General features: G+C 40.0%; 1 protein-coding gene across 1 annotated transcript in view; it reads right to left on the reverse strand.

Moving 5' to 3' along the window:
* ST8SIA6 (ST8 alpha-N-acetyl-neuraminide alpha-2,8-sialyltransferase 6) overlaps positions 1 to 12,818 on the reverse strand; it is a gene marked incomplete at its 5' end in the record, with an annotated part of 29,717 nt that extends 16,899 nt beyond the window's left edge. Inside the window, 2 exons of the mRNA XM_008941733.1 lie at positions 7,016 to 7,102; positions 12,674 to 12,818. Coding sequence (XP_008939981.1) covers positions 7,016 to 7,102; positions 12,674 to 12,818 — 232 coding nt within the window. The remainder of the gene's footprint in view (positions 1 to 7,015; positions 7,103 to 12,673) is intronic.
* Positions 12,819 to 15,536: the final 2,718 nt, after the last annotated feature.

Raw genomic sequence — 15,536 nt, forward strand, 5'->3', positions numbered from 1 at the left:
AGGGAACACCCCCTGCCTCTCCCTGGAGCTGGGCCCCAGTCTGCTTAAGACCTTTGCGAACGCGGGCCGATCGGGTGAGAGTCACTATGTGGGCACCTTTCTCTTATGTGTTCAGCTTGCTGTTTCCCATGCCAGCTGTGGGCAACCTCGGGTCTCTGTTTGTACCTCCTGTTGTGGGCCGAGTTATGTCCTTTGTCAGATCGTTGGGGGTGGTGTCTATTATGTACCAGCTGATTGATCTGTTTGTACCCCCAGCAATCGTTCATGGAATGTCCTTCTTGTCTACAATACAGTCAGTGTATTGGTTCATCTTCCTGCTGGTGCTATCATTTTTGTTGGGCCTGGTCATTGGCAAAACAATCTCCTAGCACCAAAATGAATTACCTCAGCTTGGTTCTCCACTAATATGATGATATACAATTTAGCTGGTTCAGCACTTGCACACAGGCTGCACGTGCCTACTGACAAGCCACACAGCCCGCAGAATCTGACAAGACTATCTGAACTTAACAGCGTTTCTTTTGTGTGACTGCACCTCAGTGTGGCCCTAGGGTCTGCAGACCTGGGGCCAGAGGGCATTCTTCATTGCAGAGGACAATGGGAACTATTTCACTGTCACAAGAACACAAGAAATACTGGTTCACAACACAAGAATCATTTCACTGTCATTATACACTGGATTAAATTGAGGTGCAAAGATGGGGAAGCTGCAGAAGTACCAAAATATGCAAAACAATATTCCAAACAGTAGATGCACAACTGTCATCTAAAGCCACAATGGGGAAGGTGAAGAAAATCATCCAGATTTGCACTAAAGAAAATGTAAATTCAGTATTAGGAAGCACACTGAAATAGGTTGCCTGGGCAAAGTGCAGAACTTCAACAACTGGACATTTTTAATAGATATCTGGCCAGACTTCTTCCAGTAACAGTCAAAGTCCGTTTGATTCTAAGTCACCTTTTACAAACACCCATACAAGCGAATTTTTGTTTGCAAAAAGAATATCCTATCATTCCTGTGTGAAGGACTTGCACATCATCCACACCATCACTGCTTACACATCTTGTGGGTCCTCAGTTACCCAGCACACATAAACACCACATAAAAGAGATAACCAAACACAATATAAGACTAGTAACCGTTTAAAGCTGTAACTCCTGTAAGCCTGATCTAAGTGTATTTCACAGTACAATTTGTAACATCATTTGGGTAATGGGCAAAATATTTCAAGCAACACAAGTCTGGATTGCTTGCCTAATGGCTTGGTTTAATATTTCACCTAGATTGGGCATTTGTAATCCTTAATTCATGTGAGCTACAGCACTGTACACATGAATACAGTGAAGACTGAGGTTGCATATTGTTGTGATAGTATGGAGAACCACCCACAAAAAATCCCACTATACAACAGCAAACTTTCAAGGGTGAAACTACAAACAATGAGACTACCTTTTACTTATGTCTACCGCTATATTTTCTAATGAGCAAGCAATTATTTTATCAGACAAGGTTTCTCCTGGTTTCTCCAGGCTCTTGTCAATCCAAGTCAATAGCATCAAAGTGCAATGAGGCATATTATGACGTATTCCAATCTTAGGAGAGGTCAATATCTAAAGAGTAGTTTCATATCTGAAACAGAATGTGTTCAAGGGGAATCTTACACAGACAGCCCTTGAACTCTCTATAAAGGAAGTAACATCATAAATGTCTGAGACAATGAAAGCCAAGAGGGTTGAATCTGAAATCAAGGCTGAATATGTAAAAAGTGCAATAAAATTTTCAAACCGAAGACTAATGAATCTGCAACGAAGACATAATTAACTCAGTCTGATTCAAAATTAGGTTCCCCTTATAGGAATCCTCCAACCTTTAGGAAAGTATATACTGCAAAGCAATTAATTCTACCATTTATCCAAACTGTCACAAATTACTGCCTCTCCACCCAACCTTTTTCTCTTCTGAAACAGAAATACGTGTCTGAATATCTACTCCTGATTTTTACACATGGTCTGTCAAACCAACACGGCAAGCTCACTCTTCAATCACACTGTAATTTCAAAGTTCTGTGTAGTTCCTTGTATATTCGAATGAAGGATTTCAGAGAGTACAGTGGAATTATTGATCTGTTTAGTATTAGGAAAGCTATTGATTATGTGGTGGTGTAAGCTTATGCAAGCATAAACTGACCTTGGAGGGTATTTTATTTGTGTTTCAGCTGTGGTTCACTGCAGTACACAGATGTGTTAGCAATAGCGTTACGTGTGTTAAGAGTGTAGCACACTACAAACTAATCTTTTCAAGAAAGAGTGGGATTTTATAATCTGCAGAAATGTTTAACAGACACTTTTCAGAAGAGATATTAAAGTAGGAAAAGGGTAATAGAGGTCAAGTGGAATAAAAAGCAGGAAGGGGAATTACAGGACTAGGAAAACGAGGTTATGGTTCTTTTGTTAAACTAGTAATATTTTCTTCAAAAATAATTTTGGTGGGGTGGAACAGTGTACCAGCTGAACTGCAGTGTAACATCGGGGTGGGGGGTTAGGGGGTGGGTGTTTAAAGCTGTATTTTACACCTAGGAATTTCCTTCTCCCTTCATTATCAGATGCAAATAAGGTTGGTCAGGAAAGGTACTTCCATGGGGAGGGGGCCCAGTGTCCACAGCTCACCCAGGCTATTCCCGTGTGAAACCACTCCTGAAGAACTGTCGCATTGTTTTGGCAGGTTCCAAGCTCAGCAAGAGAGCCCAGAAATGCAGTGCCCAGAGGCTTCTCTGAAACAAAGCATCTGCTCAGCTTCTCTCCATATCCTCTCTCCCCCCTAGTCATTTTGAGGGCTGTGTTTGCTATTTGTTAGCCTCCAGCAAAAACAGGAGTTGCAACTATTTTTAAAACCTGCGGGCTATTTGCTATGACTGTGTAGCCCAAATTAGAATAAATCAAGCTTAGTAGCCTGTAAAGCAGAGAGATGTGGAGGTGTAAAAAAGAAATTACAGCCTGCACCCAGTTGGGCTCTGTAATTTGTTGCACTAATGAAACATTTCTTTTAAGTAGAAAACCTTTAAAGAATACTAATATAGTAATTAATATTCAGGTTGCCTAGGAAACTTGAGACTCTACTAACTGTAACTAGAAGAGCCTTTGTAGAGGAAGAGACTCAGCAGGGCTTTTTCCTGGAGCTTTAAGAATGACACTCCCAGGCAGGTGCAAAACTGTTCCCTTCCCTTTCCAAGTTTTCACCGGTCCTTTCTTATAACCAAGAAATCTGAGGACTTGCTTTGTCCAGAACAAGTTAGAGCTGATGTAAATCTGAAAAAGGAGGAAGAATTCATGTGGGCTTAGAAAGAAAAGGATAATGTAGAGATACCAGATGACTGTAGAGCCATAAAAACAAAGAGATAAAAAAAAAAAAAAAAGAACAAGAGAAGCACAGCTGAACACTGGAGAAGATCTTCCCTAAATCACTGTAGATAGGATGCCGTTTACACCAGTTCTAGTGTAGGTATGTCACCTTGCTAGCTTCTATTTTGAAGTTATATAAAGCCTCTTCAGCAAAACTTACCAACACTACTGTGGGGCACAATAAATCTTAATTAGACTGCAAGAACAATGAACCAAGTGCTTGCACTTGCTCCTCGGGGGACACCCTAAATCTGGCAATGCTGTTGTCACCTTACAGATACCAAAATAAGTAAAGGGCCAGGATACTGGTTCCTCAACAGAGGCTGGACAAAAATCACCCAGAGAAGAGTGACTGTGGATATAGGAGATGTTGAAGAGGACATCATGGCTTGTATGAATCATGAGGACCTCATGATTTTTGACTTTGAGAAACGCACAGGTAAACATCACGCAGCTGTCAAGAACCACTGACCACTGCCACACAACAATCTAGCCAGGTGCCTGTGAGCCTGAACAGCAGAGCAGCTTTGGAGGAAGCCATTTGGCAAAGGAAAAGGGCAGCTCTCTGACCACAAATGGGCACAGTCTGCACAGCTGCATGGCAAAGCTGAGCTAGGTAGTAGGAGGACAACCTGGAATCCTGCACTCTGCTTTTTTGTACAATGGATTGGCAAAAACACTGTGGTTTGTACTACACATGACTGTCAGATGTAACCCTTGTGCCAAATGCAGAGACAAGTACTTCTTTCCTGCACTGCAATTTTCATTCATATTCTTTTATTTGGCCTGGATCTGCTGGGAATGCGGCTTACAAACAGAATTGATATGTGCTCATTGGCACACAGTGCTCTCTTCTAGGAACAGAAGAGTTACAGGCTCAGATAACATATTCCTCCACTCTACTACCAGGATAACGGTACCCAACAGCAAAAGCTGCAAAGGAAAACACAAGAAAGCTTCTCCGAGAAATTCATTACCTCATGGGAAGCTGCTTTTGAACCTTATTAATTAGAGGTTAGTTTATGGCCTGAAGCACAAGACATTAAATCCCTTATAAATATGTATGCTTGTTCTTCAGAACTTCAGGATAATACAGAGATGTCATAAAATTGACACCACATCTGAGAAGCATGTAAGTGTTCACTCCATTTAACAGATGGGCAAACAAGGAAAGAAGTCAAGCAGCTTCCCTGCAGTCTAGTCAGCAGGCAGACTTCTGGTGGTACTGGCAGGTGAACAATATGACAAAGGCAGCTTCAAGCTCTCCTCCTGAGGGTGGCTAGCTGTATTACCCAATTCCTTCTCCACAGTCCCTCTGAGATTAATTTCCTCTTCCGCAAAATGGGTGTGTTTATCTACCTACTTAATGAGATTTTTAGAACTGGATAATATTTGTATTACATGATTATTATGCATTACTGACACTAAGTGAAGTTAGGAAGAGAGGTACTGCCAAGGGGTTATTAATTAATTTATTTCACTACATTTCTAGCAGCTTTGTTCCCCATAGAGCTCTGTCAGTTCATCACTTCTCAGCCAGAGTGTCCTTGCAAAGCTACTTCCCAGCTCTTGTGCTTAAGTCTGATAAGTAAGTTTGGCAGTGCTGTAAGCATGGAGTATATACAGGTTTAGTCAGCAAATTTTATGCTGAATTTGGTTTTATAATTTTTTTTTTTTAAAGCCTCTATTGTCCAACTGCTAAGAGCCTTGAAAGTCTCTAGTATGGTTTGGGAGTAAGGACAACTGTAAAATTTTAATATTCTATTTCCAGAAAAAAACAGAAAGAAGTTTGAGAGAATTGAAAAAGAGAGAAAAGACTTATGCAAAAATACACATCTTTTGTAAAATAATCATCCACAATGCTCTAAACCAAAGCACCAGCCCTCGGTCAATCAATGGCCCTATCAATGGAAATTCTGGATGATATCAAAGCAGATCAAATTTCATAGGGACAGAAGAATGTACAGTACTGTCATCAGAACTGCAGCATGGGTTGTGTAATTATGACCCAGTTAATACTCTACCTGGTCTGGATGTTAAAAAGCAATGAAAGCATAACAGCACAGCCCAAGAGTTTGTCCAGCCTGTGCTGAACCAAGGGTTTCAAAAGATTTTTTTATTGCTTGGTGTTTGAGCTAAGTTAAAGCTAGTGAGCCCACAACATACATACAGTCCACATTTTCTAGGTGGCTTAGTGCACCCTGTAGTTTTCACTTTTGAATATTTCTGGTCTGATCACTGCTCATGTAAGCCACTGTGACTACTTATGAGGCATACTCCTTGCTGAAGCCAAACACAGCAAGAGGAGCAGTATGCATCTTGTACTTAAAGTCCAACAATCCCACATGATGGTTTAGATAGAGGGTATCATGTTTGATTCCCACAGGTCTAGAAATTGTAGAGGCTGGCCAGTTGGAAGGAGACTGCAGGAGCAATAAATGAAGAACTCAAGCTGGAACAAGGAGCAGTTACTCTGCCACTGACTCATACACCCAGCACAGCTGAAATGGCAGACTGCTGGTAAGTGGTGGCTGGCCCATTCAGAAGGAAGAGAAGTTAAAAAAACAGACTGGAAAACAAAAAGCCTAAATGCATCAGGGTGAAGTACAGAGGGGAGCACTTTCACATCTTGTCATCTCTGTACAAGACACCTGCCTGTTCTGAAACAGAAAGGGCTGCTTCCACAGCTCCTCACCACTCTCTCTCTGTGCACGGCTAAAGCCCGCCTGAGCTACTTGAAAGCTTCTTAAACATTATCTCTGCCTATTCTCCTACCTCAGCTTTGGGAAACACCATTAGTCAGTTATGATATGTAGCAAACACTGCAATTTATGTTGCATAAAAACTTTATTCCCCCCGCCCCTACTTCTGCCAAGGGTAACCTGGAGAGCACGTCGATACCATGTTTTCAACACTAGTTAACTCCAAAGAGCTGGAAGGTAGCTCAGTTTATTTATTTTTAATGATCATGGTAGAATCTTTAATTCTGATCCATGTAATAATGTAATTCAAGAGAGTATTTGCCCCTAGATAAAAGAGGGTGGGCACAGTGAAGCTGTTCTCTCATTTCCAAAGGAGAGTGGAAGCTTTTCAGGGATCACTGTCCCTGCTGAGTACCTACGTATGTGCCATCCTGACCAAGGACAGATGTAATCATGTGCCTACATGCTCAGGGGCCATGACACGCAGCATCAAACCTAACGAGTGCCTTGGGCAATTCTGTAATACAAGCAATAGTCTTGGGGTAGGAAATACACTGCTTCATTACACAGTCTTTCACCAGAGTGCCAGTTTAGATGGACAAAATCACATTACTGATTTTTTTTTTTTTTAATACTGTAGGTTTTGTGTCAGGAATATTTTATTCTATTCTATTTAAGTTAGTTAACTACTCATTACAGTGGAGACAGGTGTGGTTCTTTTTTCCTACCCAGTTTGCACAGCTCAACCCAAATAAGTAAGAGCCCCAGCATCAAAACATTAATACAAATGTATAGCCACAAATGCAGTCTAAAAGCAATACAAAATCATCTTTTCAAAAGGAAAGACTTACATTTATGGCTTGTTAGACAAACCTAGGGTAAACAGCTTTTCGAAGAGAGACAATGAAAATTACCTGAATTTTGTAGATTCTTCCAGTCTCCTTCTCCAGGTGCAGTTCTGGAGTTTGGTGACTATGTGAAGATAATAATCTTCTGAGTATCTATAAAAGGCAACGACATCAAACACTAGAATATATACATATGTATATTTAGAAACAATCTCTAAAACATTCAAATGATGCATGCATAAATAATAATGTGTATGGTGCATATATAATAAATTGCTTTTAGAACTCCATGACCTATTTTATTTTTGTAATTTGTAACAGTGCTATCCTCATTTAATTAGCATGACCTATTAAACAGCTCTTCTTAATAGTGATGTCCTAATGAACTTTTCTTTTCAAAAACTTTCAAAAGTAAACTGGCTTCAAACTTAAATATTTGACCACAAATAACTTCAAGTTATTAGAAATTATCTCAAGTGCCAAAGAATACAAAAATAACCCACGTTTATTACACTTTATGTTCTAAACTTCAAAAATGTCTTGAAAAGTGGCTCTTGCAAGCCAAGACAAAACAGTACACATATGCATTTTCTTTCATTTACCTTATAGAGTCCCCAAAGCTCACTTCAATCATCCAAGACCATAGACCAATATTTACAGATATAAGTTTTCCTTCAGATTATGTCTTAAATAAAACAATCTCTGGTTTTGCATCAGCCAGCACTGTGGTTACTTTGGTACATGTTTCTGCTCCTTTCAAACCCTTTCAAGAGACTTAAATTTGTCCATACGTGAAATACTTCAGAACATGTAAGTCAAAAGAACAGACACATTTCTTCCCTTATAGGTTTAATATTAATATTTCTCCCATTTGTGCTTGGATCCTATTATAGTTTTTTTTAAAAAAATGGTAACTCTGACTTAAAAGGAGGATTGGGGGAATAGGAAGAAGAGATGATATGGAAGCCATGACTACAAATTTTATGGGACTCATGTCTCCAGAACATGTACCTACCTTGTATTATTTTAGCAGAAATGGCTTCATGTTGGCCCAAAACAAAACAATAATAAGTTTATTTACGCTTGAACTTAAAAGTATGTATTTTGAACAGTTTTACAGGAGTTAGGATGGCAAGAAACCTCACTTGTTTTTAAATGGAGCATGAGAATTGATAAAAAGAGGCTGTGGTGTCTTGCAGCAGCAGAGGCCAAAAACCAGAGAGCTTCCTTCCCTCTATGTTCAATGTGCTTTTAGTACCACAGCTTTATGGCAAACGTTTGAAAAACAGATGCCTTTTTTTTTTTTGGTTTGCTTCATAAAACTACTGCAACTGCTAAAGTTAACTTGTTTATCCACTCCTGAGGAAAATCGTGTCCCATTTCCACATGGAAAAAGAAATGAAACTTTTAAGAGGAATACTGTGTTAAGACTGGTCTCTGGCTCAGGTCTGCACCTGTGACAACATGTATGATTTTCCTTCACCAGATCTAGCAAACTCTTGAAGGAACTTAGATGGATTTTACTGAGCCCTTGAACAACTCAAGAGAGCAGGGATGAATGGGCACAAGTGGGAGATGAGTGAAACTAGTTCTGTCGCAGCTGCAGCCGCACTGACCTGGTGCAGCACATTTCTCCTCCTTTCAGTCCAGCTCCAAATCTATTCTCTCCCTTGTGCCACTGCTGGTACTTGATTCCACTTCTGGTTTGTTTTTGCAAGCTTCTGCAATTGTCAAATGCCTTCACAGGCCACTTTAATTTACTACCATAGCAAAAAAAAAAAAAAAAACAAAAAAAAAAACCAAACCAGAAAGGAAAAAACAATATGTATAATACATTTTCTTCTTCTTTGTTGTGTTAAACCAGATCAGGAAAGATTCCATCAAACACCAGAGCCAGTATAAGCAAGGATTGATGGGAGTGGAGAAATTGGGAACAAGGCCTTCCTATGTTGGCAGCTGTTGTATTAGCAGCCTTGGAACTGCAGCCAGTGAAATCGGAACTACTTTCTTGCTGAAGCTGCTACCTATATTGGTTCACCACGGGTCAAACAAGTGTCAACACCAGCACAAGGCACACAAGAAGTGTATGTGGGGGGAGGATGGGACAGAAGTACAGGACCGAAATAGCCTATGCTGATGTTGAATCTCTCATCTGGTTTTATTCCTTAAGGCTAAAAAATAAATAACTCTTACATTCTGGGACTTATGGAAAAATTCCAAAAATTAAAAGGAAAACAGGGCATGAAGAGTTATTTAGGCTCTCACTATCCAGGAGAAAAAAATACAGAAAAAGCAAATTCTAGCCTAAAGACATTGATAAGATAAAGATCATAGTCAGAAATTAAAAGAAAAATTACCATCAGCTCAGAAAGAAATTGCACAGACTGACAAGTTATTAGCAAGCTACAGGGAAACAGTTGGTAAGGGGACAAATCGGGCTGTCACTGTTACAAACTGTAAAGAACTTCTTATACACGTAACAGAAGCTGCACCGAGGGTAAAATACACCAATTGCAATGCAAGAACATTGCTGCCTTTCTACATCTCTCTACCAGATGGAATCAGTCTCGATTGGAGGGGTCTCAGCTCACCAGCTCACCCAGAAAAGCACCACTTACAGGTCTTTACAAGGCAGAGCAACAACTCCACTGGCCCCATGCATCCAGTTTTGCTCCTCTTGTGACTTAAAAAGCCACTACAGCCTGCCAGAACACATCTCTGCCAGAACTGGCACAGTGCTGCCAGCAGCAGAGACATCCCAGCAGCATATCCCAGGGGACAGGAGCTCTCAACTGCAGCAGCTCAGTAAGGTGGCCACTACATCTGCTCACATCAACATAAGGCTTCCGTGAAACAAACTCTACAGACAACATTCCCATGGATTTTTTTATTTTTTTTTAAGACTCAAAGTGAAGCTCTGGGATTTGCTGCAGCTAGGTTTACAGCCCAGAAACCTTTGTTTTCCTCTCAAAAAGCATATTTTAGCATTTACTACTTTAAAGGAGCCTTGGGGATTCACTCCTCCAATGGAATCAGTCCAGAAGACCGTCAGAATATAATTTCATGGCTCTGCTGTCACCCAGACAGTCCTCTTCTCCACTGTTCTGTTTTAAAGAGCTGGGACAATAGATATATTTTCACTGGCACCCAGGAGCTTACCGCACATGTTCGCTCATGCTAAAAGAGTTTTATTTTTAAGACAAAAAAGCTCAGGTATATTGAGCTATACAAATATAGGGACAAGACAATAATTACAGTGCTGAGAATAGTGAACGAAACATGTTTTGTCCTGGCTTTGTCTACCACCTGCACCAAAAACATTATAATAACTTGCTATTGTAGGAAACTCGGACTGTATGAGCCTTTCTGAAAAATAACACCTGGAAGGTTTTTTTGCCTTTAGAACTTGCTAGGTACTGAGTGACCTTCCACGTTAACCCCAGTGGCTAAGGTGGAATTATTATGCACGGTTGAGGCACTGACAAAGTGTAAGTACCTTCTAGTTTTTGGCAGACATCTAAAGGACAACAGCAAGGAGTGTTGAGATAGTAGGGAGACAATAAGTAAAATGTCAGAACGGAGAGAGAGATGCAGCCCCACTGGTTATTTGACAAAACTCAACACCTACTTGAAACAAAACTATTTGAATTAGAAGGAAAATTGAGAAGCAGGACCGAAAAAAAGGATATTCCTACCTTACAGGTTATGTTCAAGAAAGGAACATATTTTTTAAAATGGCAGGAAATGCAAGAGAAAAGGAGGATCCCTTTGCTCGTGGACACTTTAATACTACCAAAGCAACTATCAGTTCTTAAAGCCCTCAGGGGAGTGCACAGGGCTTGCTCTGGAATAAAAATGGAAAACTGCCAGGAAAACTCAGCATTTCAGGCTCTTTATCACCACCAATACATACCTACTATAATAATAACTTCCCAGATCCCATTTTTTACCATCAAATCATTTGACAAGCTTGAAACTAATATTTTTTCCCCTTTTGCCAACTTAAGAGAAAAGAGTGTCCAGAATGTCCCTTGAAGTCTAGAATTCCTACTTAACACATTTATATATCATGCCTGTGAGTCACATCTGGAAAAAGCAACAAAAATCCCTGCAGCTCCTCTCAGTGAAGGGCAATGAGTTTCAATATTCATGGGACAAAGTAATCCCTTGCTCCTTTGTTGCAAGCATCAGCTTCTCTTCCTACCTGCCCAGTTCATCTTCTGCCTTGCTAAATTATGCAGCTCCTTTCTCTCTGGGCACAGGATAAAGGTCTCTCACTTTGTACAATTTTTCTACAATCTCAGCTCCAAAGCATTTTAGACATGAGGAGCATGTCTGCATTGCTGCAGCCTGTACAACTTTGTAATACATGGGATAAATAGCAGCATTTATATTGCTATAACCTGATTTGAAGGCAGTAGAGCCCTAAAGGCTTAATGGTTGGACGTGATGATCTTAAAGGTCTCTTCCAACCTAAAGGATTCTATGATTCTATGACTGGTTGTCCTTCTCTGGGTGTTAATCACTCAATTTTTCCATCAGCTGTGTTCTTTGACCTCTGTTTGCCCATCTCTATTTCAGCTCTCCCTAGCAGTGTGTCAGTAACAGTGGTCTGCCACCTTTCAAAAGAGTAAGAACTTCAATTATAGGGTTGCTGATGAGGGGGAATGTTGATGGGAAAAGAGGTTACAGAGGAGAAAAAAAGAATTAAAGGACTAAAGACAGAATGCTGGGAATATGGTAACTTAAAAACAGGTGAAAGATCTTAAAACAAGATAAGAAAGTGAGGAGGGGACAGAAAAGACAGGAGAAGTTTTAAAATCCTGACTTAATGTTGTTTCTACATTAAGGAGATATCTGGCTTCCCCAGCCCTTTGAATGGGGAGAGGCACATAAGTATTTTTAGCAGAACTTTTGTTTCTCATTCTATTTCTTGTCTCTTCACAAATGCAGGAGAAAAAAAAAAGCCCAAACACTTTCAATCTTAAAGACACCATGGTGCATAATTTATTTTAAGCTAGAACTCAATCCTAATAGGTTTTACAGTTTTATTTATTGGTGCATCCATACAGTGAAAATGTTACACGTGAAAAGCAATGGGCTGTTTCTCCCATTTTCACTTTAGAATGTGGCATGCAATCTGAGCAGGGCTCAAAGGTATCAAAGGTATCAAAGATTTGGGTATTTTTTTTCCCATGTCAGGAAAAGGCAGAACAGCAAGCTGAAAGCCAAAATTAATTATCTTTTTTAATGTATCTAAAATTGAATTATTAGTTTCCTGTGGACTATTTATTATGATGAGTGAAATTAATTCGTAAGTTTTTATACCAGCATATGTCCATACTTACTCTTGTGAATATGCTGAAAAGAATCCATTAGCTGAGGTTGCTCACAGCAGGAGTGTTCACCAATCAGGAAAAAGACACTCAAGAATTAAATTATACCTTACATTCTGTTCAACCTTTTTGTGAATATCTTGGAAGAAAATGTTGCTAACTGGCAAGAAGAAATATTATTGACTTATATTATGAAAATAAAAAAAAAATTGAACCTCAAATAAATCTAATTAATGTGAAAGAAAAATGCAGGCAAACATTGGTTGAACAATTTCAGTTTCTTGTTGTACAGCTCCACATTAATATCACCAAGAATTATGAAAAAGAGGACAGTCTTTTACCCTTCTAGTTAATAGAAAACAAAGCAGAAAGCACAGCAAACACCTACCTTTTCTTCTTGATAGATGATGACAAAATGTCATCCTGAATTGCCTTACATTTTGAAGCCTGTCCAAACTGGTCAATTCCATTTTTGTTAACCATTGTTCTGTTAAAAGGAGGGAGGGAGGAAAGAGGGGAAAAAAAGCAACAGACTTTAAAAGAGAGAACATATTCTGATAATGCTGCCCCATTTACTTTGCTATGACAATAAGATTAATAACTGTTGATTTAGCTGAAAACATTAAAGGAAATCTTATTGGCTTCTATTATCAAGCTCTTGTACAAAAGACGTTTGCTGCTAGTGACTATAAAATACTTGATTCTTTAAAGTAACCTGATTTCATAGTCTAAATTATATTTTCTCCTTTACACTGCAATCAGAAAATGTAATTTAAAAAAAAAGAATTTAAATGGTATGTCTCTTGAATGGTATGTTTTGAAGATACTTAAAATAGTCACTAGTAAAATATTTAGCAATTGTGATTTCCTGAAGCTGTTGGTGAAATGTAATATTCAGAGTCAATACAATACATACAGGAACCATCAGAGGTGAAGTGGATCTTTCTACTTGGACCTTAACTTACTGACTCAAGCGTAACACTTCCTCCCTTGTTTATTCTTTATTTACACAGTGAGAATAAATATCTGTAAAAGGGAACAAGGGAAGTGCCAGGCAGTGATCTTTAATTCCTGTGATCTTATTTCACTGAACTCCTGTGTGGTCCCCTCTCTCTGGTAGTGCTGGTAGAAGACTGAGCTGTAAACTAGTAAATGACTGAGATACCAAGGTCTTACTCTGTTCACCTCAGTTCACCCTGTATCTAGGTTCAGTAACCCTCTTCTGTCATCAACCTTCTGGTGTGTCTGTTGTCATTTATCACAAAGGTTTTTTCCTCTAACATTTTTATTTTCCTTGCTCTTCACCACCCTCCTCTCTCTCCCCACCATGTTCCTTTTGTCCACTGATCCACTTGGACAGGGCAAACTATTTGTCCAAACCAGAACTAGAAATACAGGAGACACAGATGCTGTCATTCACTTCTGGGTGTGAGCTGCAGCAGTGAACAGAGCCCATGCTGTTCTTAGAAACACAGAACAACCAAGACATCTCTGTACAGATGCTCATACACAAAGAGAAATGGTCTTCCTGCTTTGTACACAACGTGTTGCACTTCTGAGCCATCATTCCTTTTACTAACGAGGACCAAAATTCCATTGCCTTCACCCGTTAAAACACAGAGACCACTTATCAACAAGATTTCTGACAAGATATTTTGAAGCAGGAAGGCTGCCATTTCAAGTCACAGAATCACAGAGTGGCTAAGGTTGGAAGGCACCTACAGAGGTCATCTGGTCCAATGCCCTGCTCAAGCTGGGCCACCTAGAGCCAGTTGCCCAGGACGATGCCCAGACAGCTTCTGAGTATCTCCAAAGACAGAGACTCCACAACCTCCCTGGACAGCCTGTTGCAGTGCTCAGTCACCCCCACAGTGAAAAAGTGTTTCCTGATGTTCAGAGGAAACCTCCTGCTTTTCAGTTGGTGCCCATTGCCTCTGGTAATGTCACTGGGCACCTCAAAGAAGAACCTGGCTCCATCGTCTTTACGCCATCCCTTCAGGTACTGATAAGGTCCCCCTCTGAGCCTTCTCTTCTTAAACAAATAAAATCTTCAACAATTTAAAAGAGAAGACTGAAAAAGAAAGAGTATAATAAATGCTTGCTTATCTTGCTGCTGAACTGACTGGCATGATCATAGCTATGATGGGAAGAAATGGAACAAAAGGTCTTCCCTTCTTTTGCCACTGTCCATAAATTTTCTAGCAAATTGGTCACTTGATAGAAGCAACTCACCCAAGGCATAGGCTGCTGAAGAAAGCAGAGAGAAGCTCTCTCCCTTTCTCTCCACCATTAGGAACTTCCTCCCAGTATACACTCAGTGCCCCTAAGGAAGCATGCAGCCTGTATGCCCCTTGTTGAGAGCAATGGCAAGACAACGGAACACACACCTGTGTCCGTTCAGTTCTGCAGTGACTTTAATAGTGACTGCTTAATAGTAACAGCTGGTACAACCTCCTGAGAGCTCCTTGGCTGATCTTGCATACAGCTCCTTATCTAACTCTTCTTAAAGGAGTGACATGCAAATATGAGGCCAGAAAGCTCTCAGAGCACATGGTTCAGAGCAAAAAACTCAACAGATGTTGCATAGTAAGTGCCAGCAAATATTCTGTCTACACCACTTACACAGGTTCATTGAAGCTCAGTCTAAATGGTTCTGTCTACACCAAAGAACCCAGCAGGCCCTTTCACAAAAGAACCCAACACCAGTTCCCAAACAAATTGAGTTAGCGCTAAATCATGTTTCTTCTCCCTTGCTTCTTTAATTCAGTAAGCTCAAATGATTCTTCTGCATGCAGCTGCAGCTTGAAGTAAGAGAAATGGCAACAGGCAAAGCTTAGCTTCATAAACAGCACCTTAAAAAAAAGAACTTGACATCATAAGCCAAGTGAACGTTACTGCTTTCATTACAATTAGAAATCAAGAGGCTGGATGCTGATTTGAGAAATGGCCCCAGCCCTTCTGAGCTACAGTTGGCCAGAGAAGACCTCCTTTAAAGTATGAACCCTGTCAGGAAGACCAGGTCAGAGCAGGTGGCTGGGTTTGATCAGCACACTGTACGGTGCTTTTGCAGGTATCATCAAAGAACCAACATTTTTTCCCAATTGAGTTTCAACTCTGTGCAGAGAATCATTAATAGGATGCTGTAAGGACCTTGTAATTTATGCCCGAAGATCTGTGGGGCAGTAGGGCAGAGTATATTCTCTCAACCAAATATAAGCTTTGCTCAATAGACTTTTACTCTTTTAAAATTC

This window comes from Merops nubicus, unplaced genomic scaffold (genome assembly GCF_000691845.1).
Source record: "Merops nubicus isolate BGI_N331 unplaced genomic scaffold, ASM69184v1 scaffold11456, whole genome shotgun sequence".
In the NCBI taxonomy this organism is placed as follows: Eukaryota; Metazoa; Chordata; class Aves; order Coraciiformes; family Meropidae; genus Merops; species Merops nubicus.